The 23,357-nt window shown below is 44.0% G+C and overlaps 1 protein-coding gene across 1 annotated transcript in view; it reads left to right on the top strand.

Annotated features, from left to right (window-relative positions):
- PDLIM1 (PDZ and LIM domain 1) overlaps positions 1-23,357 on the top strand; it is a 41,288-nt gene that overhangs the window by 5,456 nt on the left and 12,475 nt on the right. The window contains exons 2-3 of the mRNA XM_071564121.1: positions 4,870-5,021; positions 14,375-14,459. Of these exons, the coding sequence (XP_071420222.1) occupies positions 4,870-5,021; positions 14,375-14,459 (237 nt within the window). The remainder of the gene's footprint in view (positions 1-4,869; positions 5,022-14,374; positions 14,460-23,357) is intronic.

Genomic DNA, 23,357 nt, shown 5'->3' with positions numbered 1-23,357 from the left:
GCCTGTTGTTCCCCCTCCCCTGAAGAGAAAGAGTGGGGAACGTGCTTGCCTGAATTTTCTCATAGCCTCTGATCTCTGCTGACCCAGCTGCATGCTTTTGCTGGAAGAAATTATGACTGCTTAGCATAATACTCCAGCACTGAGGACATTACTCATGGTAAAAGAGCAGTGTGGGTGGGTGGGGAGGATTAAACTGAATGTCGGAGATGTCTTGTTGTCACTCGTGGCTTTGGAAGAATGTTGCTGCATGTCCAACAAAGATCCATCTGGGTTTTCCTCTCAAGTGCACATAGGTGCGGTTTCTCCAGATCTTTTTCTTGGCTGATGTTAATTTTGTCTCTTCACTTCTTGGAATGTGTGTCTAGGTGTGGAGTGATGGGTGATGCTGGAGGCTGTAGGATCTGTGAGAAACTGTGAAGAGATTGACAGAATGAGCAAATAGTGTACTGAAGTGGATGAGGGGAGAAGGCCAGAAAGAACTGAATGAATTTTAGACCCACGCAGTTATCTTTATACATGGAACTGCATTATGCTGCTTTTCATAGAAATGCTTCCCACCCTCCCTCCCTCTCATTTGCTATGGGCAGCAGCTTCCCCCAATATACCCACTACTGCCTCTTGGATCCTTGCCTGCAGAAGGAAAAAAGGCACCATATGTCCCTGTCCCAGGACTGCAAAGCTTGTTAGGTAGCATCTATGGAGGGAATTGCATCAAATGTAAGATGTGGATGTGTTTGGCAAGCTCTGGGGCAGACAGAAGTTTTATGAAGAGGTCCTGGGAGCTGGATAAACAGCCAAATGTGTCGCCCTCTGCTAAATCAAAGTGGTTTTTATTGTAAATGCACTTGCCTGAAGACAACCTGAACACTTGATACGTCATAACTGAATGCTTTGTTTGCTGTCTGGCCGTCAGTACAAGGAGATGATAGCTGGCAAACTGCCTGAGTTCAGAGGGACACCTGAACTTTGCAAAGTCCTGGTGGTGTTGGTAAGGTAGAGCCCAAAGTGTGTGAGGGGACAGTATATATATATACACACACATGTATATATATATGCACATGCCTGTGTATGCATGTCCACATGTGCACAAAGCTTCATTTTGTGGTATAAGAAAGTAATGTACATTTTTCTTCTATCCAAACCAACCCTAAATCTGTAGGATCTTTTTCAAAAAAAGGGATCCAAGCCTATAACTAGTCTAAACTGTTACCTACTACATTGAGTTTTGCATGAGTAAAGAGTGTGTGATTAAGCACATGGATTATGGGGATTATTTGGTTCTTCCATACGCTGGGTCATGTGTCTGACCTGGATGTAGTTTGATGTGTCTGGTTATAAGTATCTAGATTATTTCTGTAGTAGCCCAGATTTCTTACACAGAACACCAACCAAACACTCTAAGCACAATCTGGTGAGCTCTGGGACCTATTTCAGGTACAGCATGATGCAGTGCTGCTCTTAGCACTGTCTGTTCAACAGCAAAATGACCTAATGGCAGTGTTACCCAGTTGCCTGAGAGCAATCATCTCAAGGTAGGGCATGGCTCCTTTACAAAGGTAGCCCTTGGGCATGATGTTACAAAGGTGTGCAGAGCTTTATTCACCTGCCCATGATGTCCCTGGAACTGGGAGGCTCCTGGCACTTTGTGATGCTGCCCATGTCCCATCTGCCAGAGGCTGCTCAAACACAGTGGAGGAAGCCCAAGACGGTCAGGGAGCATTTTGAAGGAGACAGGCTGGACCTTTGCACAAGGTATAACTTGTGCAAAGTTGTGCTTGCTGGTTTTGTTCCTTGTAGTGTCTTTCACCCCTCCTCACCTTTGCATGCAGAAGTATCTGCTCATTACTGGGTCATCTACCTGTGCAAGGCACTGCCTGCTGTCCCCTTGTCTCCTGCTATTGTCCTCTCCGTGCTTAGTCAAGAGGGAAGAATAAGGAGAGAGACTGGGGAAAAGCTTTAGATCATCTGAGAGCAGGAGCAAAGCAGTTTCAAGTGGTGCGAAATGTACTGGATACCTGTGAGCCTGAAAGCTTTTGTTCATTTATGGAGTCCTTTCGTGTAAGCTGTCTGATAGCTGTCAGTGCTCTGAGCACCTCTGCCTGCTTGCCTCAGCCACACGCCTCCCCCTGCTGCTTCCCATGGACCAGGGAGGGACGTGACAAAAATAAAAGCAGGAAAAGGTCTTCCCAGTGGCAGCTCTGTGTTCCTCACTTAATGACAGAAATGCCTTCTGCTTTTCCTGACTTAACTGATAGGTGAGCAAATATCAAAAGCAGTGTTGACAAGCACTGAGATAAGCCCAGGCCTTACTGGGAGGGAGGAAGGGAACATTATTAGTAGCTATTAATCATCCTAAAAGGATAGGGGATGGGTTCCCTCCGGTACCATGCCCTTGTGCAGACGTGTTTGCAGTGAGCAGTCCTGGCAGGGAGTAGAGCTGGATGTTGCAGTGCAGCAGTTTGTGGAAGGCTGCATTTCAGGGCAAGTTTTTTCCAGAATTCAAGAAGCTGGATTTTAAAACATATTTCCTTTTGGCGAATTCACTTATGATTTGTATTACTGTGCATCCTTCGCACCCTTAGGGAAGAGATTTGTGTGGTACCTGAGTGGATGTAATAGCCCTGGTGCTACCAGTAGCTCTTATCTGATGGAGAAGAGCACTCATATTTCACATTCCTCTGAAGTGGACACAGAAGGGGAACACAAGCACTGGCAAGGTGCTGATGAGTCACTTTGAATGCCACTTGCTCATCCTAGTGGCTCTAGGAGTTTCTTCAGGAGGCTTCACTATTTCAGTGTCCTTGGCTCCTCTGGCTCAGTTGTTCCTGGTGGTATAGGATGATTTCTAGCAGCCCACAACATATTGTGTAGAGTATCAGTCTTGAAATCCACACTGGATGGGTGAGTCTCCAGCAGTGTTCCAGTGTTGACGTTAATCCACTCTTATTCTTGACCCTAACAGCAATGGGTCCAGTGGAGAGGCTGCAGGTTACACTCAGGGGCCCTGCTGGGCCACCACTCAGCTGTGGGCTGCAGCTTGGGCAGTGCTGATCTTCACAGTTAAGGCAGTTTTTCTATATCCATCTGGTGCCTTGTCTGGTCTTTTCAGCAGTACTTCGTCTGTCAGTTCATAGACTGCTTGCAGCATTAAAAGTGGTATGCAGTGTGCAGGTAGGCACACTGTTTGGTTGATACATCTGAAGCTCTTTGCATTAATGTTGAGCACCTTGGTCAGCCTTAGACATCTATGATAGACATCTGTATCCTTCCCTTTTCCATGAAATACTATCCTAGACATGTGAAAAAAGAGAAGTGTCTTGTGATCTTTCTTCTGGTAGGGAAAATATCCCACTGCGTGTGTGAGATGTGCCCAACAACCTCGGTTTCAGCCCAGGGAAAACAGTAATTGCTGCTAATGTGTGACATTTCTAGAAGCAGAGTGTTTCCCTGGGGGCAATGATTTGCCAACAAAACCAACATTAGGAGGGATATCAAAATTTTGTGATCAATGTTTATTTTTGTCTCATAGTCCTTCTGGGTTTGCTCAGCTGCTTTCAGCATGCTGAAACCTAGCATGACTGTAGAGAATGAGTACCAGTTGCAATGGACTCATAAACGAGGCATGTCTCAGCTGCAAGGCATGTTTTAATGTGTACTCATGTCTGGGAGCAGTCCAACCTGCTCACTTCCTCTGCCTATTAGATAATTGATGAAAGCCCACAGAAATCATTACAGTCCTCCCACAAAGCCATTAAAACTGCACAAAATCTTATGTAGTGCTTGTAAAGCCACAAACATTACATTATTCACCCTCTAATTAGGCAATAATTTTGACCCAAAGAGGTCTCAGTTGTTAAGAGGACTCTTCTTTAAAAAAAGGTAGGGAAAAATAAACTAGCCATTTAAGTTGATTTTCTTGAAAAATGCCAAGTTCTGGCTGTGACCTTTTTTATGAAATGACATTGCTGCACAGTGTCTTCTGTCTGGGATATTGGTGAGATTGCCCCACCCAAGCTCCCTCCATCAGTTGTGTCTCAGGCAGAGCACAGCACCTCTTTAGCAGTGCAGTGGGGAATCTAGAAAGCAAAGCACCATGCCTGGAGAGGAAAAGGAGATGTCATATGGCAGAAGGTGTCAGGGTGAGCTGTGGTAAGGCTGAGGGTGATGCTTCTACTTTCACAGAACCTATTGTTAGCTTGTGGTTTAAAGATGAAGTTTCTGATGTCTGTCTGCCTTCCATTATGCTTGTTAGGTCAGGCACTACTTTGGGATTGATCTTGCTGAAGTCAAGTGTGTGTTGCAGCTGTTCCTGGGCAGAACCAGTTTGTTACAACTAAAGAAGCAATCCAAGATCTTGAGCCAAAACCTTTCTTCCAGGAAAGGAAAGAGATGAGCTTGTAATGCAGGCAGAGGTGTCTGTGATTGGCGTTGACTGTATTGCAATGACTCTGATACTCTTTTCTGTAACCTCTGTTGGTAGAAGCTTGGACTTGTGGCTGTCCTCAGCACCTTGTTTTAGAGAGCACTTCTGTCCATCAAAGAACAGAGTTGTGTTCTGTATGATCTTGCTCTCTAGAATGAAATCAATTACCTTGAGTGAAATATGATTGGGGTTTTTTAATTACATGTTGTACCCTCTCCAAATTTCTGTCTGTGGGTGTCAAAAAAGAATCCTATCCTTAACTATTACTGAGGAGTATCTAATAGACACAGATAGACTTCTGCTGAGAATTTACTTTTGTTAGCTTTCACCTCTTTGCTTCCAGGTACCAGTGAGAGAAACTCCGACTTCTTCAATTGTTTTTCAGATGTTGCTGTAAAAAAAACCTCTCCCTGGAAAGTCCATTCACTCTTTTTGTTTTTTCTTAGGTGACTCCAGGTAGCAAAGCTGCAATAGCCAACTTGTGTATAGGAGACCAGATCATCGCCATTGATGGAGTGAACACAGATAACATGACGCACCTTGAGGCTCAGAACAAAATCAAGGGTTGCACAGATGAGCTAACTCTGACAGTCAGCAGGTACGTTGCTGAGCAAGACTGGGGATGGATAGAGGGAGGGATGCAGCCTGGGCAGTAGCTGTGTTTTGGTTTGACAGTAGACCTCTCTGGCTGGTTTAATTTGACCTCTTAGTGCTTTGTCTGGCAGGTGCTGGCTAGCAAGAAGGAACTGCATTTCATCCTTTAATCATAATACTGCTTTCATTTGCTGCACTTTGGCCTTACAAAAGCAACTTTCCAAGTGAGGAATCAGCTGATAATTTGTGGCAGAGTCTCTCAGCTTATTCTGTGGCTCCCGACAGCAAGAAATCAAAGATGGTCTCATGAAAACTTCACTCATAGCAGAGGAGATACACACAGAAATGACCTTCCTTCCCGTTGCATTGATTTAGCAGTTAAAATATATGATTGTATGTTGTTCCAAGGGATTAATTGCCTAGTTTCTACTTCAGACAGACTCAGAAATGTACATTGTAAAGCTTCTTGATCAAACCACATTGACAGTGCTAAACAGTGATGAACCAGGGTGCAACAAGGTACCTGTTAGGCCTCAGTGTCTCCAAATCCTGAAAAACCAAAGGAAGCTGAGAGTGAGCCACAATCTCTATCACTAATGTAGAGCACAGACTGGCTGCAGCCTTCCCACCATCTTGAACTGCAGAGAAATGGACAGCTTCATTCTTTTCCCCAGCCATACTTAGTTCCTGGACCATCTTGGTACAGAGAGGAAATGGAGATTTGAAGGCAGGGGTCTGCTTTGCATTGACCTGTTGATGCTTAAAAGAACTGGAGCCTGGGGTTTTTTGTGTTGTTTTTGGTTTGGTTTTTTTCGATAATGCTGGGGATTTATCCTTCCTTTTGCTTTGAATTGCAGCCATAGGTACCAGCACCTCTCAAAAGACAGACGGTGGATGTGGTATCATGTCTGGAGCGAGTTTTTCCCATGCCTACCTGCCCTCAGTTTTAGAGCAGATGCAGAGGAAGTACTTTCAAAAGGAGTGCAAAAACATGCCTTAAATGGCACAGTCGTTCAGGGTTTTTCTGTGATAAACAGACTTTACCATAGCTTGGACAATGCCAGGAGTCCAGGAGGTATTTCCCAGTTCAGGAAGAAGTGATGGGTCTTGGCCAATAAAACCCTGATGGTTCATTGAGGGAATTCACAGAGAGAAGAAGAGGTCACAGTGGAGGCAGTGTGAGTGGGTGGTGAGCTTTCCAGCAGCCTGTTAACTCCAGAGTTTCTCATACTGGCTTCGAATTTGGCAGCCTGTAACCTTCTGCAAAGGAGTGCTCTTTGTCCTCTCTGAACTATCCAGCTGCTTGACTTGGCAAACCAGTGCCATGTGTTTCTAGCTGGGAGAGAGGAAGGGTGGAAATGGCTATTTCAGCCTGCAGGCAAGTTCACTCTTACAGATCATTGAGCCTGTAAAATGTGTTTGCTAATGTTAATTACAAAGTCATTAACTTTATAGCTATCCCATGCACCGTTTCATGGGCCTTGGGTGTGGAAGCTGCTGAGGGAGAGATTTCTAGATGGATGTGCAGCTGTATAAAACTCTGCAGTGACTTTGAGTTTGCACAGCCCAACTCTTTCAAGACCCCTTTTCAATGAGGTAGCGTGGTGTTGGTGCTTCTGGCTCTGTACTGATCGCTGAGTACTGCTGACAGAGTAGCCAAGAAGAGTGTCAAGAGTGCAAGGATGTGAAAGCAATGATCTGACTACTTAATGCTTTAGGGTTTGGTGTTACTAACCACTGCTTGATATGAAACCATGTGCATCATGTTGTCTTTCCTGTTTGTTGAGAATACTTCATCCCTAGTGCCCAGCTGTCTCCTCCTAGGCTCCCCTCTGTGTTGTCCTAAATGCAGCTGGGCTCCATGGTCTGAGTAGCTCTGTAAGTGATTGGCTGAGTATGAAAAGGAGAATATATAATTTGCATTTCAACACTGCCAACTCTTGGGTCTGGTCTCCATGCTGTGCATTTGTAGCTCGTTATCTGAATCAGTTGTACAAGGCATGGACCATTGGTCTGACAGGGCAGCAGCTCTGGCTGGGCTGGAGCATCACACACAGCTGATGGTGAGGATGTCCCCAGCTGGGTGAGGTTTTCAGGAGTGAAAAGTCTTACAGTCCATTTTTTCTATTCACCATTGTAGAGATGTCTTGTGACAGGCATAAATTGTTAAGTGGTTTTTAAATTCCTAGCCAATGAATTTTAAGTGTTTATTCATTTAAATGATTACCCAAGCTAAGTGTTCTCTGACCTGCATTCTGAGTGGCAGCAAGGTTATGCCAGGTGAGATTTTAGATATAGGTCTGACCTCACATCAGGGGTTTCAGTTCCACCAGAGGATCAACTCCATCATGTGAGTGGACACTTCATATGTGACTGTGCTGTGAATGTGAAAAGTGTACCTAGTTTCAAGAGCCTACTGGGTGAACTAATGGTAGACAAATCTCTAAGGATAATATATACAATGGAGGTATCTCTGCTGCAGAAATCTTTTAAGCTGCAAATAACTGGAGGCTAGGAGGGTGTTTCATGGAAGTATTGTACCATGCTTGTCTGTTTCTTGGGCTCTTTTGGGAACCAAAACAAACTTTAAGCATGTTTGTACTCCAAACAGGCAACCTGCTTGTCTTAATGGTAGTCAAGCAGTTAAGAAGTCTTCATATTTGGCTGTACTAATGATTGTTTAAGAGAAGTGTAAATATAGAGAACTGAAAGGACTTGGACTTAAACACTTCTGGTAAAGGAAATGCTGTTTGCACTGTATACTTGATTGTGTATATCAACAGCATTCCAATGTTTCCTGTTTCGGTATTTTGCTTAGTGATGGTAACAGTCAAAAATGTTTCAGATCAGATTGTAGGCAGGAAATCTAGTCTAACACATGTTGCCATTAAAAATGGATCAAATTTCTAGCTGAAGAAAACGCTCCTGATCTGCTTTTTCACCCAAAGATGCAAATCTCATAATTTCCTAGGATTTAAAACCCAGCCACAAATTACTTTCTCCGAATACTCTTGTTTTAAGTGGCACTGCCAAGTACTTTGCTGTTTGATGTGTGAACAAAGTTGGAAAGGACTGTTTTCTGCCTTGAAAGTGAGTGTTCAACAATGTTGGTGCAGGTACCAAATTCCTGCTGAACTCACCGTCCGTGTCTAGCAGCTCCCTTTTCTCCTTTTCTGAGCCTGTGTTTGTTCATTCCTTTTGCATTTTGTTTCAGGATAGAGAGTGCTTAGAGAAATGTAGTTTCCAAGAAACCAAAGTAAAGGTTCTATTATTGTCTTCAGCAGTATAAAATCAAGCTCAAGACAGTGTTCTTCAGTCAACTCAAGCCCAACTCAGTTGCTAAACTGAGAAATTCACAAGGAGATTTTTGGGCCTCTCCCATTCATTGGAAAAATATAATTTGGGGTCTTGAGTCTATGAGAACTACTCTTTTTTTGCTTTTTTTTTCCCTTCTTTTTTTTTTCAAATAGACTGTGTACATCACTGCACTGCAAAGCCGTTGAGCAAAGCCGTGTCCCAGGCTGCACTCCATTAATGGGGGTAAGCAGCAAGATGGGCCCAATAGATTTGAGAAAGCTATGAACTTCCTTTGGAATTCCAGTGTATTTTGGGTCAGACATTCCGACAAAGAACATTCAAAGAAAGGAAGGCGTGGGAAGAACGGATACTGCTATCACAAAGCACACCTGCTAGCCTAAGGTTCAGGCATCACCAGTGTCAGTGAAAATGCTCATGATGAATTTGACACAGAGCTCTGTTGTAGCTGCAGATGTACAAAAGCAGACAAATGTTCATTGCAGCACAAGTGAAAATTATTTCTGAAACAAATAGCTCTTTGCCTGTGGCTATAGTCAACAATTGAATAATTGAGCTGTGCAGCCCTGAGGAAAAAAAATGGTAAAGTGTATATTTATGTGGCAGGGGGGTTTCAATAAAAGAAGTATTCCTATAGTGAGTCTGTCTTTCCTTTTATGTCTGGAGGCAGTATGAGGGTGATAGTAAGAGAGGAATATTTGTGAAAAGGGATTGCAAAGGTGTCATCTCCTGTTCTGCTCCTACTTTTCCTCAAATTTCAAGGTACTTTCCTGCAGCTTTGCTGCAAGCTTATAACGTATTAATGCATCTTTTGTTTGCCAAACAGCCTTTTTGTTTGCTAAAAGTCCTGCCAAGGAGTGAAGATATGTATTTGTTCTTTGAAAAGTGCTGGGATTAGGGAAGTCAGATCTGCTACCAGAAAGTGTTGTCAGAAAGGATCATATGTAGATACCTCTGAAGAAGAAGAGAGCACGTGTGTGATGTCCTCTACATTTTCTTCGGTAGGTTCAGTTGCACTCTTGCTTGTTCCACATGTTCTCAGGTCTGAGCTGTGGGGACTCATTGCACAAAGCCACAATAGGCTCAGATTTATGTTCTAGGAAGTTCATGGAATCCGTTGACTCATTTAGGTTTGCTTTTTTGCTTCCCTGCCAAGAAGAGTTTTCCAGTTTCTGTCATCTTACTAATAATTCTTTTGGCCCTGGGAAAAGCCAGCTGCTCAGTGTGCAGCTATATAAGGGCATGCAGGTTGCCTGGCCCTGTGTGGCCACTCACAACCTCTCCATGACTAGTGTGATGCTCCCAGCCCTTCTGGGTGCATGTCAGCAGCTTTTACTAATAATTGGAACAATGAAAGTCATTTTGGCAAGTCAAGATTGGTATTTGTTGTCATTTTACAGCCTCTTGGGTGAGGCAAAAATAGTTAACTCTGCAGCTGGCCTAGTGGAAGAGCAGTGTGGGTCTGAGCAGTCAGGTGTGTCTTATCCTTTTTAGCTCTGTAATGAACCAGCTTTTAATAAACTTCTGTTGCTTCTTCTGTGTAACTGGAGTTGCCTTTTTGTTTTTCGTGGTTGTGTGAAGAGACACCTGAAATGCAAGAGGGCCATGTGTGGAGAAATGCATTTAGGGCCTCCTGTCTCTAGGAAGTTGTGACTGTCATTGCTGTTTGAATTGGCAGTGAACTGCATGCAGCCCAAGTACAGTTTTACTTGCCAGAGTGAATAGGTCCATTAATGGGTCATTGCTAAAGGTGACTTCTCATGTTTAGGGCTAAGAGCATATATTTTGCATCTGTTGTAGCTAAAAGGCAGATTAAAAGTTACCTTCCTAGTAGCCTGAGTGCTTTTATAGTTAGTTTCTAAGCATTTTAAAAATGCCTGTCTAAAACTCTGTTGAGGTGATTGGTGAAAGATTAAATCTTTCGGTCTTTCCTCATTTTTCAGCTAACAAACTTTGTGTTGCACAGGAAACTTTTTGGTCTTTTGGGGTTTATTCTCTACTTTGGTATCTTAGTTTTGACCATCGTAGTATTTGAAATGGGAATATGGATGTGCCTTTCTTCTTTATGGAAATTACAGAGTTCCTGGCACACAAAATTAGGCCCTTGTTTACCAGCTCTGAATTTTCCCTCGAAGCTATGATCCAGCTTTGTACACAAAGCACTGATAGCAAAATCTAGGCTCTTGTAATGTTTATATTACACCATGTTCAAGCCAAGCTGCTTGAAAAAGGTTGTCTTTCATAAATACCTCTCCAGATTCCTGTCTTGACTTGCATGCAGTTTCCTTCCTCCTCTTCCTATCAGTACCTCCCCATCCAAACTAGCATCAGAGAAATTTCTTTCTAAACTTGGGTCTTGGTTTCTGCCTGGATAAAACAGCAAATGCATGGCTCATTCCCTGGCCTTGTCTTGGTTACTCTATCCTGTAGTAAGAAGGAATCAGCATATTCCATACATGAAGAAGTTTTTATATCTAGCTGCCTGCAATTAATTTGCTTGACACTCATTCTCAGGCTTGTTTGTGTCATGTTTTTGTCATCTTTGCACTGTTAGTGTTGCTCTCATTTGAAAGAATATGCCTTAGAAACCATATTATAAAATAAATCATCAGTGTATCAGGGGTTTCTGAGATACAGTAAGGATGCTGCAGCCTGCTGGCTTTCACCAGACAGGCTGTTGGACATCCAGCCCCTCCACTGGTGGAGAGGCAGGTCTGACAGCCTATTAGCATGGCCATGCTCAGTGGCAGGTGTACAGCCTTGCTGAGGGGAGCGCGGAGATGGTTTTGTTGCTGGGGGTCCTCTGCTCTAAATCTTAAAAAAATCCTCCAGAAAGCCATTGCCAGTGGCAGCCTGCAGGCACTCTTACCAAGGCTGGGGTTAGCTGTCTGCTCTGAAGACTGTTCCCTGCTTCATATAAATAAGATATGAAGACATATTGATAAGATACAAGCATGATGCGTCTAATCTGCCCTGCTGTCTGTGCCTTCCCAGCACTGCAGAAAATAAGCCCTGTACCAGCAGTGGGACATAAGGCCAACTTCAAGTGCACTTTTTTTCCCTCCTGCCACACTTGAGTAGAATTACGGGCATGGACACCACGAGCAGAGCTGGGAAACCCTTGCTGAGAGCTGGGACCATAGTGGTCCTACCTAAGACCCACAGGCCGTGGGCTCCACAGGTGGTGCAGTGGGATGGGGCACATGTCTTGAAAGGCCTTCTGGGCAAAGCCAGGGAGAGCAAAGCTGTCTCCTCTTTGTGGCTTCACTGTGGCCATAAATGGGCTGTTGAGAGTGGCTGAGGGGCTCTGCTGCAGCTGTTGTGAAGACAAAGGGAAGCTTTATCTTCCCTGCCTTAGAGGGGCAGAGGCTTGGGCTATTTAACCTTTCTGTTTGGATAACTTTTAAACTGGGTTGAAAGTAAAGCTTGGAGTGATCTTGCTGCTTCCATTTATATCCAGTGACAGATCAGAATGGCAGCAGTCTGGGAAACAAACTTGAGCTATTTGCCTTGCTAATAAATAAGGGAGAAAAATGTGATGAAAAAAACCTGTTGTCTGCAGTAGTTGGCCATAGCTGCCTCCTCTACACTGGAGACCAACAAGCTGTGTCACCTCAAACACATTGAGTGAGGGGCAGTGGGATGACAGCAAGTGCCTGAGGGGAAATTTCTGTTCTGTGTTCATACATTGGCCTGCTCTAGGCTTAAATTTTTCAGTCTGAATGAAACCTTCTGGTGCTTCTGGAAGCTGATAATACTAAACTGCTGTACAAGAAAATGCTACCACAGAAGTTCTCAGATCAGTGCTGTGAGAACTGGCATGCGGATGCCTTGCACTAGAAATCAGCTGATGTGCTTAATGCTCTCTGAGCTGCTCTTTCATCTGCAGCCAATGTTCACTTGCTTACATCCTAACTGGTGGGGTGTCTGATTTCCATATACTTTGCTGTGTCCTGTTTTTCCAGAGGAGATGAAACTTGGTCACACATACGTGATCTCCAAACACTTCCAAGGAATAAGGGTTTATATTTGTCAAGAGGATGCTTCCCTATGTGCAAACACAGTCTTCTGGCGCAAAATACAGCCATCCCAGAGATGGCCATAACTTTGTGAGGCTTGATAGGCATTATCTGGGTAAAATTGCTGGTTTCTCAGGTACCTTAAAGCACTGGGGCACATTGTGCAGTAACAGCAGCTGTTGCAGCAGGTTGGTGATCAAATTGGCATAGATCTGATTCCATGCAGCTGTTACAGTCATACTTGTTACTCTGTGTGTGCCCCAGCTTGCCAGACACTGGGATTTGGGTGGCATAGGGTGTCAGGTATCAGCACTGCAGCTGGGCCTACAGGATGCAATAGCCGGGAGTCAAAGGTCTGCTGTACCTGGATGCTTGTAAAGGTTATCTGTGTGTTTGTACTTTCCTGTGAAAGCAGGTACTGCACAGAAGACTCATTCAGGTTTCTTCCGTATAAAGTCCAGAGTGCGATAAAGGCAATAGCAGGTCAGTAAAACTTTCCCTCTTCCCTGAGTGAGAATCCTGCCTCCCATCTCTTCCCACTGAGCTGCTCTCTGGATGCAAGTATTAAAATACTATTTATGCAGCAAATGTCTTGGAGATATATATATCTCTATATGTGTGTGTATATATATATGTATATGTGTGTGTGTGTGTGTGTATATATATATATATATATATATATATATATATATGTGCACCACAGCTAAGTTTGGACTTTTTAGAAAATGTTGTGACTTTGGAGAGCTTTGAGAGGAATGGTGCAGATGAGACTGAATTTATCGGGGGTAGCTCTGTAGCCTATTTCTCCATCCTTGTCAGTTTTAGAAGTCTCTGTAACTGGAAAGTCTCTTTCCAGTTATTCAGTTAATTCTCAGTGGAAGCATTCCTGTTTTGCTAACTAAGTACTTATATATAGCTGGTCCTGGACCCACAAATATCTGGGAAGTACATCCATCTACAGTTTCAGATTCCAGAAAGGGCTTCTATCAAAACAGGACATGGTTTTCAAATCCCATCCTAAGAGTTTATCAGCCATCTGGTTGCTGCATAGTGCAGTGTTTAGCATTGAATAACAGTTTTCATTCAGCAATATTGCTGTCACTTATTCCCTGCTATTAGGAAGTTTGGGAAAAGTTGCACTGCTTAATCCATCTGAGATGCTAGCCACTGTCTGCTTTTGAGAAATGTAGGTAGCATATGTTTCCCAGAAAGTATCTCAAGCAAATCTGAACACACTCCTTTTTCCTCACTACTTGTTTGTCATTCTTTGGGGCATAGCAAAATTTCAAAATGATTATGGTGAAAGTAGTTGGTTTTAGTTGTAGATCTTTACTTGTGTTTCAGGCTGCTGTGAGTAATTGGGTCAGACCACAGACCAGTAAAGGTTATGTAGACTTTCTCTGACTCATGATTTCATCTCAGTTCTTAGTCCCCATTGCAGCTTGGATCTTTTTTTTTTAATAATTCCCAAAAGCCTCTGTTTGTTCAGCATGGATACCACTGTATATATAAGAAGAAAATTCTGGATACTCAAACTAAAAAATATTTCTAGCTTATCTAAGGCAGTCCGAGAACAAAATGTTCTCTATCTAGTCAATACAGACAAGAATCATTCCTCTCCCTGGCTTCCTGTAAAAGCTGAAACACATAGCAGTCTGAATTGTCCCACTTAATTAAAGGATCTGCATCTGAGGGATAATCTCCAGCTTCTGCTGTTGGGTAACCCCAACTTGACTGCTGGAGTTGGAGCCCATGCTTGATGTGTTGCCTATAGACTCACAAAGAATAAGCCAGGACAGTCACTGCTGAGATCTTCTTTCTCCAAGGACCTCATGCAACATATGTAAATCATCCACTTTATGTGCCTAAAATGAGGCTGTCTCCATTCCTCCTCATGTGGATAGTGCTATATGCAAGAGACTGAGGAAGTGTTTGAGAAATTTATGAACTTTGAGTCTTTTAATAACAATAATGATGTTCACTGATGAAAACAGGGTAACTATTCAAAATTTGTGTGTTGCAGAACAGAGGCAAAAGTCTGGTCACCACTTGTAAATGAGGAGGGAAAGACGCATCCTTATAAGATGAATCTGGCCTCTGAACCACAGGTAAGTAATGGAGTAACTGTGTGCTCTTGTTCCTGCTTACTCCTCTAAGAGCAGTTCCAGGCTTGATCCTTCAAGGAGCTGAGCATATGTCACTCCGTTGATCATGTTGGGGATAGCACCATGCCCCATATTGTGTAGAGATCATGTGGCCCTTGGAAATGCTGAGACAGACTCCCTCCCTTGTGGTGAGAAGCCTGGTGCTGTGAGAGCAAGTCAGATACCTTGCCAAGGGCAAGCTGTGTGGGTCAGAGATGTCCTCTGCCATCTGTGTGCTCACACCTGACATGAGGCACTGTAGAGGTGTGACTCAGTAATAAATCATTGTTACTATGCTAAGCCAGTTGATTTTCCTAGGTAGCAAAGTCTTGAGAGGCAAGGAGTATTATTGACTCTTACAGTGTTTTCTGTTGTTTTGGATTTTTTTCTCTTATTAGCAGTCTAGCTGTGGAGGAAGGGGAAGAGAAATACTCCACCCTCTTAACATTCTTATCTGTGTGGCAGATCTTGTAGCCTCTGTCTAGGAGGTTGGTGGTGTAACCTATTGACAGTCTTGCTTCAGTGGTCCTGCTGCCTCTGTCAAGTAAATGTAGTAATAACAGTGATCTGTGCAAGAGCATCACCTGGGCTAGATTTAGAGGATTACACTGCAAAACTCTACAATAGCTACACTAAATCATTTCACTAGGGCAGTGACATGGATTCTGGCCCTGGCACACATCCTCTGAGTCTTTCTAGCAAAATAAGTAGATTGATAACTAGTTTGACTCTGCAATTAATTAAGCACTCATATGGCTGTTTGGGTTGGAAAGGATCTGAAACTAAAGCAGCACGTGTGCAGCAACACCCTGCCCAGACCGTGGCCTGGGATCTATCCACGCTCCCTTTCACATCAAGCTGCTCTGTGTTGCTTGGCTCAAGAATTCGATGCAGCATTCTCTATTTCATAACTCAGCGAAAGCACAGTGTGAGACTGAACCATTTGGCCTTAATTTTTGCTGAGGCCATGTGGTTACACCTGTCTGTGACACTGCTGAGCTGAGATCTGCTCTGTGTCTTCTGCTGCCCAAGTTTTGGAAATATTCTACTTCAACCTGGGGACTTGGGGACTATCTCTTGCCAAAGTAGTGGGGCAGAGTCTGCACGGAGGCTTTGCTGCATGGCTGCAGAGAGCTGTCATTTCATTCAGCAGAATTGATCCTATAGGCCAGTTTCCCAACTCAGCCATTAACCAGAATTTATCTAAATGCCACAACATTAAACACAGGGCACAACACATGGCTCAATCAGGTGTTTACAGTAGCTCACTAAATTTAGTTAACTGTAGCAGGAAATCTGCTGCTGCATCCCCCTGTCACGTGCTGCTCCGCCACCACGCTTTTCTCCCTGGTCCAGCCTGGGTCACTAGATGGATATCCACTGCTGGTCAAGTACTAAACATAGGTTATTATAATTAAGTGATGCCCCCTCTTAAACTCCCTTCCTGTGGCCATTTTAACCATAATCAATGGCTTTCCTTTAGTCAATTGCCTTCTCTGTGGTGTATTTGTATGTGAGTTAGCCCTGGACTCTTTCAGGGAACTTACTGCAACTAAGACAGAAACATGGGTAAGAGGGACCAACCTTAACTCTAGTCTTGCCTTGCTTTCTACAAGTCCAAGTTAAGGGGCATCATGAAGGTCAGACTAGTCAGGATTTAGCAATAATGCTGGTGGTGGAGCACATCCCCTCCTAAGCCCTAACCTCAGTTCTAGTCCTGTTCTGGCTCTGGTCCCTGGATAGATATCCTAATACTGCTAGATTGTAAGTATGGCACAGCTGAAGTTGTTGGTAAGAACTTGCAACTGATTTGAGCAGGAAAATTTGATCCAGAAGTGACTGTGGAGAGATTCCTCTTACAAAGCTTATCTCTAATCAGTAAGACCCTTATCTTACTCTTTTACTAAGAATCGACTGTGGCATGAAAATGAGGCTTTGACCCTGTCTGATGGCTGATACTAGAAGAGTTATTTCCTGATGTGAAAAGAACATTCAAACTTCTGCAAAAATTCTTGCCTTTTCTTCTCCCCTTCCTTAAAATTAAGCCAATCAGGTAATTTGCAGTTGCCTGTGTGAGTGGGCCTTGCTGTTGTTCAGAGCACTGGGCTTTCCTCTAAAGGGCTGTGCCTGCTGCATACTCAAACAGAGGAATTCAGCAGCATGAGGGGAGATGTGTAATGTCTCCAAACCACAAGCTTCTGTTTACTCTTACCTGCATAACAGTGCCTGAACATCTAATCTGCTGTGCCAAAGAAAAGTGAACACCATCAAATTTTAAGGTTTTGGGTTTTTTTTGGTGGGTTGTTGTTTGGTTTTGTGTTTGTTTTCTTTAGTATACTCATTTCCTTTTTCAGTAGCTGACTGCAGCAAGTAAGGTTTGTAGTAGGATCTGTCTGCTTGGAGCATGAAATCAGCAGAGCGTGCTGACTCTTGCCAGAGACTGTGGCCAGCGTCAGCCAGGTCACTCTGGGGCTGTGTCTTTGCGGCATCGACAGGGGTTTTGGCCAGGCCTGCTGCAAATCAGCAGTAGCAGAGGGCAGAAGATGCTGTGCATATATATATATATATATATATATATATACACACACCAACATGACCAACTGCTATGAAGTTTACCACAAAGATGCTGATCTCATTTTTCCAACAGGATTGGTTGAAGCTGTGAGGAGAGGTGAATCTTCAAAGGGAGTGCTGAGCTGTTCAGTTTTTTTTTACTGCTGGCTAGTGAAAAGAGTATATTTGTTTTCCTTGGCAATGATCTTATGCAGAACACTTATTAATTCACTTACCAAAGCAAATAGGGTACACTGAGTCCAAGTGGTTCACTGAAGTCCTGATCCAGGGTTCTCTGACAATGGTTCTCACTGGCTTTGCACATAGCCTTTGAATGCAGACATATAATCATATATGTGAATAGCCTTAACATTTGAGCCTTTCAGGCTCAAAAAAATAAGGCTTTAAAACCTTTGGTGTAGAAATTGGATTGTAGTTATTCAGACATGTTTCCACCTTTCTAAGAATTAATTAATTTGATGTTGCCTCTCCTACCTTTGATATATTAAAAGAAATTTCTCACATTTGTCCACCTTCTCTTTGTCATCCTATTTTGTCAGTGCAGTTACTAGATCTTTGCAAAAACTCTTGCAAAATAACTTAATTTACATTGTGTCTCAAGAACTGCATGACTAGCTACATATTTTAAGATCAGTGCTTACACATTTTTACCCCATTTGAAACAGACTGTTTACTTCTGTAACCCTTTGGGAGGCTGACATTTGGTGACCTGCTGTGTCATCCCTGTGGAAGTGTTTTCCCTGACTGGGAATGTAAGTTAGAGATACTTTCATTTGCCTTTGGAAAACAAAAAGGCATTCTACAACCTCCCATGCATTCCCCAAAGTTCTGAATCCAAAGACTGACTTCATTGTCTAAGTTGACCTTTGCCCACACAGCCTTATTATTATTTCATTGACATTATCCTTATCCTTCTAAATTAATTTAAACTGAGATAGGAGTGACAAAATTGTATTTCATCAGAAGGTGCAGCAGCTCGGTAGTGATGATGGCTCAGCGGCTGTTTTGGTGTGACCATGGCAACATGAGAGGAAGGAAATGACAGTCATCTTAGAATATTTACTCAGTTATTTCACTTGCACTTCTCACCCAGATCCTAAGAGCAATCACTCACATCACAGGCATTTTTCCTCACCACAGTGGGAAAGATTAAAATAATATGTCTGCCTCTCCCTTCTGCATAATGTTTCTTGAGAAAAGTTATCTCAGCAAGAGAGAACAAGTTACTTGGTGACTAAGGTAATTTTAATTGCTTATGATTCTAACCAGAGACTAGCATAACTTTCAGAGTCAGCTGTGCTTTCTGGTGGTCCTGAGCCAGGCATTAAGCTCTGGACTCGTGTGCTGGAGTGCATGGCTGTACTATCTCTTGTAAAATAAACAGCAAAACTCTATACCCTTTGACTATGCTGCCTTGTGAGATCTGAGTTCTGTGGGAGAAGGTTTTTCTTTTCTTTTTTTCTTTTAATAGGTCACTGGTATCAGTGGGGTTCAGGTCTTTACTTTTGCTGAGTGAGCTAATGTTGGGAAAGAGCTGAGAGAGTCCAGCCTCAAGGGCACTTAACACCAGGACTGTATCCAAATAAGCTTGTCCAGCTCCCTGAAGGCCACATACCCCATTTGCAGCAAGGCACAAGTATTAACATCAGCCTTCAAGAATGTCAGTGAAAACTTTTGGTTTGAGATTGATAGATCAGCTTCTCTTAGCCACAGAAAGTACAGGCTTTTAAACAAAAGGATTTTTTTGTAGGTGGTGTTTTTTTTGTTTTTTTGTTTGTTTTTTTTTTTAAAGAAATAACCTCCAGAGATGCATTCAGAGGAGCTCTGAAGGTGAATCAGGGTATTTGTAGAATGGGAGAGTCAGACAGCCACTTCTGTCTTCTCAAGACTTCTTAAAAGTGCCTGTCCCCTGCTCATCCTTATCCCTGCAGAGTGATGTCATTGTTTCCATCTTGTGTATTTTATTTCCTTGGATACACAGAAGGCAGGGACTATAGTAACTGGGCGGTGGCTGGCTTGGCCTTTGATAAGGCTGTACATGTGTGGGCAGTGCATGAAGCAGTAAGTATATAACACACTTTCAGACAGGGGGGAACTGTGCTGGTATATCACGACCTGCTGGTTTTGGTTAAAATGTGTTACCGCATGGGTGTGGAATGTGTTAGGGATGTGGAGGGAGAAGATGTGGGAAGCCAGCCTTGTTGTTTTACCCCCCTACAATAACAAAACCCCAAACCCTTCCTAATTTCTAATCAGATTTCAAAGCATTGCAGAAGGTCTTTCCATAGCTGAAAAACCCCAAACAATAACAGAGGGAGAGGTGAAAGTAAAGGCACCTCTTAATACTTGTGATCACAGCTGATGAAACGTAGCATGGGGTAGAGTTTGCCATGAAGACGTCCTTCTCTGGGCTGTTGCTGCTTGTTTGGCACGAGCAGCCTCCCCCCCACACCAGCTGGGCATGAGGATTTGCTCCCTGGGTGGCTTTGCAAGGGCAAGGATGGAGCTGGGTGGGGGTTCCTGCTGGTCTCTGTTCTCCTTTACTGCCTGCAGGACCAGAATGCTCTCATCCCTGAGGTTTGGTCAGGGGCCTGTTCTCTTAGAGCTGAGTAAACATTTATGCAGAGAAATGTTCAATCTTGTTTCCTTTTGGCATGGCTTTTGAGGTGTGCAATCCAGCATCACCCACCCAAGCCTCCAGGTTCTGACTTGGGATGCAAAACCATCCCACGTTTCTGGAGTCCGGTGGGGAGCGGGTTTTGCTGGCTCACTTGGCTGCTGCAGGGACCCATGGAGCTTTTGGGACCTTCATTTTTCCTTGCAACTGCAGTGCCTGGGTGCTAACTTTTTTTAAAAAATTTGTAACATGAGGTTGGAGTGAATCCCCTGACTCCAGGAGCTGGAGCTTTAGGAAATAACTATGTTGGCCAGTCTCCAAATCATTACTCCACACCTGAAACTAATTTTTGGTGGCATCAAGCAGCCCCCTGCTCTATTTGGCCTGCCTTTCACCTGGGACTGCAGAGAGGTGGTCTGGGAAGGGGCAGGCAGGGGAGAAAGGGTTCTGTGCATGTGGTGGCAGCAGGGCAGTAGCCAGCACATCTCAGGCCCCAGCCCTGCTGGCTGCCTTCAGGCTCATGCTGTAGGGAGAGGAAATCCCACTTATGGGAGAGGCTGCCTGACCCCTTACATCTTGGTTTAGTTTATTTAGTGAGTACAAAAAGTCTCCACTTTCCTGTTTTTGCTGGTGGTGAGGTCAATGCAGCCAGGATGGCCTTGGAAGTGTCACTGCAAGGTGGAAGGGACACAAAAGCCCACCCTTACCTCAGTTTGCCCCCAACCTGCTCAAGTGCACCCAAGGCCATGGAGGTGTCCAGATTGCTTTATGCCCCTGGTGCATGCAATGAGCCCCAGCTTAACTGCTAGAGGTGGGTCATCCTGGGCTGCCTGGCCATCTGTCTGCCTTGCTCACAGCTGGGAATTTGCCTGGAGTCCCGTGCCTCAATTCCCAGTACAAACGGGTCCAGTGGTGGTAGCCCTGTCAGTCTTCGGTGCATGGTGAAAGAGGAAGCAGCTGCCCACACCACTGGCACCAGACATGAAGGTGACAGCTGATGTAGCTGTGGGGATTTCACAGGCTGGGCATCAGCGTTGCCAGGCATGGCCTGAGAGGGAGGAAGGGGCCATTGTTTTCCCAGATAATTCCCCATGACGCAGCCTGCAGCTAGTGCAATAGGAAATGCTGATCTACTTCCTGCCCTGGCATGGGGATGTTTTCCCAGACAGCACAGCCTGGTACCTCTCCTGGCAGCATTCTGCTGGGAGGGCTGGAGTGGCAGTGGTGAAGCCCTCTAGCACTCAGCTGGAATGGCCATGGTGCAGCACCTGCAGCACACAGCAATGTCCCCATCTGCCCCAAAAATGTCATCTGGCAGAAGATGTGCATGTTTATCCTGCAGCTGGGGTCCTACAAACCTTATTTGTCCTTGGGATTGTGAAATAGCTTTTTCTGTGACATGGGATGATTTGTACTGGTGCCTGGAACACATGGGGTTGAGGTCCAAAGCCACTTGGAGCTTGTTCTTATAGAGATGGTAGTTTCAGGTAAGGAGGGGACTGTTGAAGGAATGACTTGATTTTGAAGGTGAAGTGAGAGTTCAGAAGCAGCTAGCAGAGAAGTTTTTGCCGTTGCTAATTTATTTTAGCTTGGTCTTGCCACTCTGCCAGCCCCTCTGGAGACACACCTCTGCAGAGGAAGGAGGGGAGTGGAGCTGGTGCCTGTGAGATGAGGCGATGTAAGTATCACAGTGACAGTTTATATTGGTAAAATATTGCTCTTGAATATCCTGCCTGGAGGCTTCAGACCTTCCATACCCCAGCTTCACATCAAAGTAGCCACTGTCAGTATCCCTGCTTGCTGCTGACTATAGCCTGCTGCAGACAGGACTGGCATAAGGGGACTGAGACAGTGCCATGGCTTGCAGGGAAGGTGAGGTAAATGATTCCAGGTATGTCTGCAGATACCAAGCAAAGATATCTCTGAAGTGATCTAATATTAGTCATGGTCCTCTATACAGCTGTCAAAGAAAGAGCAGGTCATGTCCTGACTGGATAAGATCATGTCCTTATGTCTGACTGCCTGTTCTTCCTTAGCAAACAGACCACTGCTTACTGCTCTGCAGTCTGTGTCCCAGCCAGGATGCTGTTTAGTGCTGCTTGCCCTCTTTTCCTTGTGTTGGTCCTGGAAATGCCACAGAGATGCTGCAAACCCCAGGCATTTCAACTGCATAAACCAGGTGCTGTCCCCACATACATACAGAGTATAGCAGCAGTTTCGTACTCCCATTTTTCACTTTCCTGCTGGTGGACAGCTTTTTGAGAATGTCACGTATCTGACTTCTTTTCCAGTATTAAAGTCAGAGATGCTCACATAAACACATGATTCCAGAAACTGGGGCTTTAAAAAAACTGCTGCACATCACAGAGCCTGGATTGGCAGTTCTGGAAAATCCCTAGGTAAACTATATTTGACAGTGAGAGCATGTTATCTTTTGATCTTGGGATCATGAAAGCACTTGTTCTTTGCAAATTCCTTCCACAGCTCAAGCAGAAAGAGAAGCATGGCATGACAGAAAGTGCTGGAGAATTTAGATTATCCAAATGTCCTTTATAATGTTACTGCTTTTGTAATACTTGTCTGTAGACTCTCGGGTTATACTTTTGGCACTGTTCTCCAGATGGGATTTTTCTAATGTAATCTTCAGACACCACCTTCTGCACTGATTTCTCTATTTAACCATTATAAACTCCCTTATGGTCAGTTATCTTTGTCCACCTGAGAGCTACTACAGATATCCTGAAACTTTTGAAAGCTTCATTTATGGTTTTGGATGTTGTTACATAACAGAAAACCGACCTGGTGACTAAAAGTAGGCCAAAAGCTTCTGTGTGGATTCTGTGCCTGAGCACGTGTTGCTGCTCACCTTGGAGTCAAGACTCTCATGTGATGTCAGTCTCTCTTCTCCATCCAGCTGCCTCATTGTCTTGAGGCCTTCATCACTGTCAAAAACCTGCCCATAAATTACTTCCCTTTCTCTAATTCTTGGTTATAATACTTAAAGTTTCTGCAGTACATTTTGTGACATTTTCACCTTTGAGCCTATTTGACCTTAGGGTATAACTCCCTAAGCCTAAATCTTCTGCCTCAGTCTTCCATTAAACTATTTATGCGACATCTCTAACCCTCTATTTTTTCTTTTGCTGAAATCTACAGTTTTGCCATGGGAAAAGACTATTTTCATGAAAGCTGTTATGTGGTTTGAATGAGATTGCAACAATGGGAGATTAGCTAATTACTCCAGAGTCTTTTTTCCTGTGGTGTGTGGGAAAGCTTCATGGCTGACATCCATACATACTGGCCAGAACTCTGTGGGAGAGCAGCCCTGTCACCCCACACCTGAACAACTTGAGCTACCCCACTGATTTCCAATGACTGGTAACTAATGAGAGTGTTTGGATCCATGCCACTCTTCTCTGAGGGACCCTATGCTCTGCTTGATGCCATAAATAGCATTTGAATGCCATGAAATGAGATTACTCCCATCTGTCAGTCTGGGAAGGCTATCCAGCTGCCTAAGGAAGTCTGGGGATGTAAGATTTAAAGAAAAATCTGTAGGGGGATTTAGTCATATTTGTTGCTAGTGAGTATTTATCCTGTAACTATATCTCTATCAAACAAATGCTGTGAGATGTTCATAGCGCAATGAAGGCACATGTCATTGCTATAAA

The sequence above is a fragment of the Pithys albifrons genome, chromosome 9 (assembly GCF_047495875.1).
Source record: "Pithys albifrons albifrons isolate INPA30051 chromosome 9, PitAlb_v1, whole genome shotgun sequence".
Classification (NCBI taxonomy): Eukaryota; Metazoa; Chordata; class Aves; order Passeriformes; family Thamnophilidae; genus Pithys; species Pithys albifrons.
The sequence above is the reverse complement of the archived record's forward strand: the minus strand, read 5'-3'. Positions and strand labels throughout refer to the sequence as shown.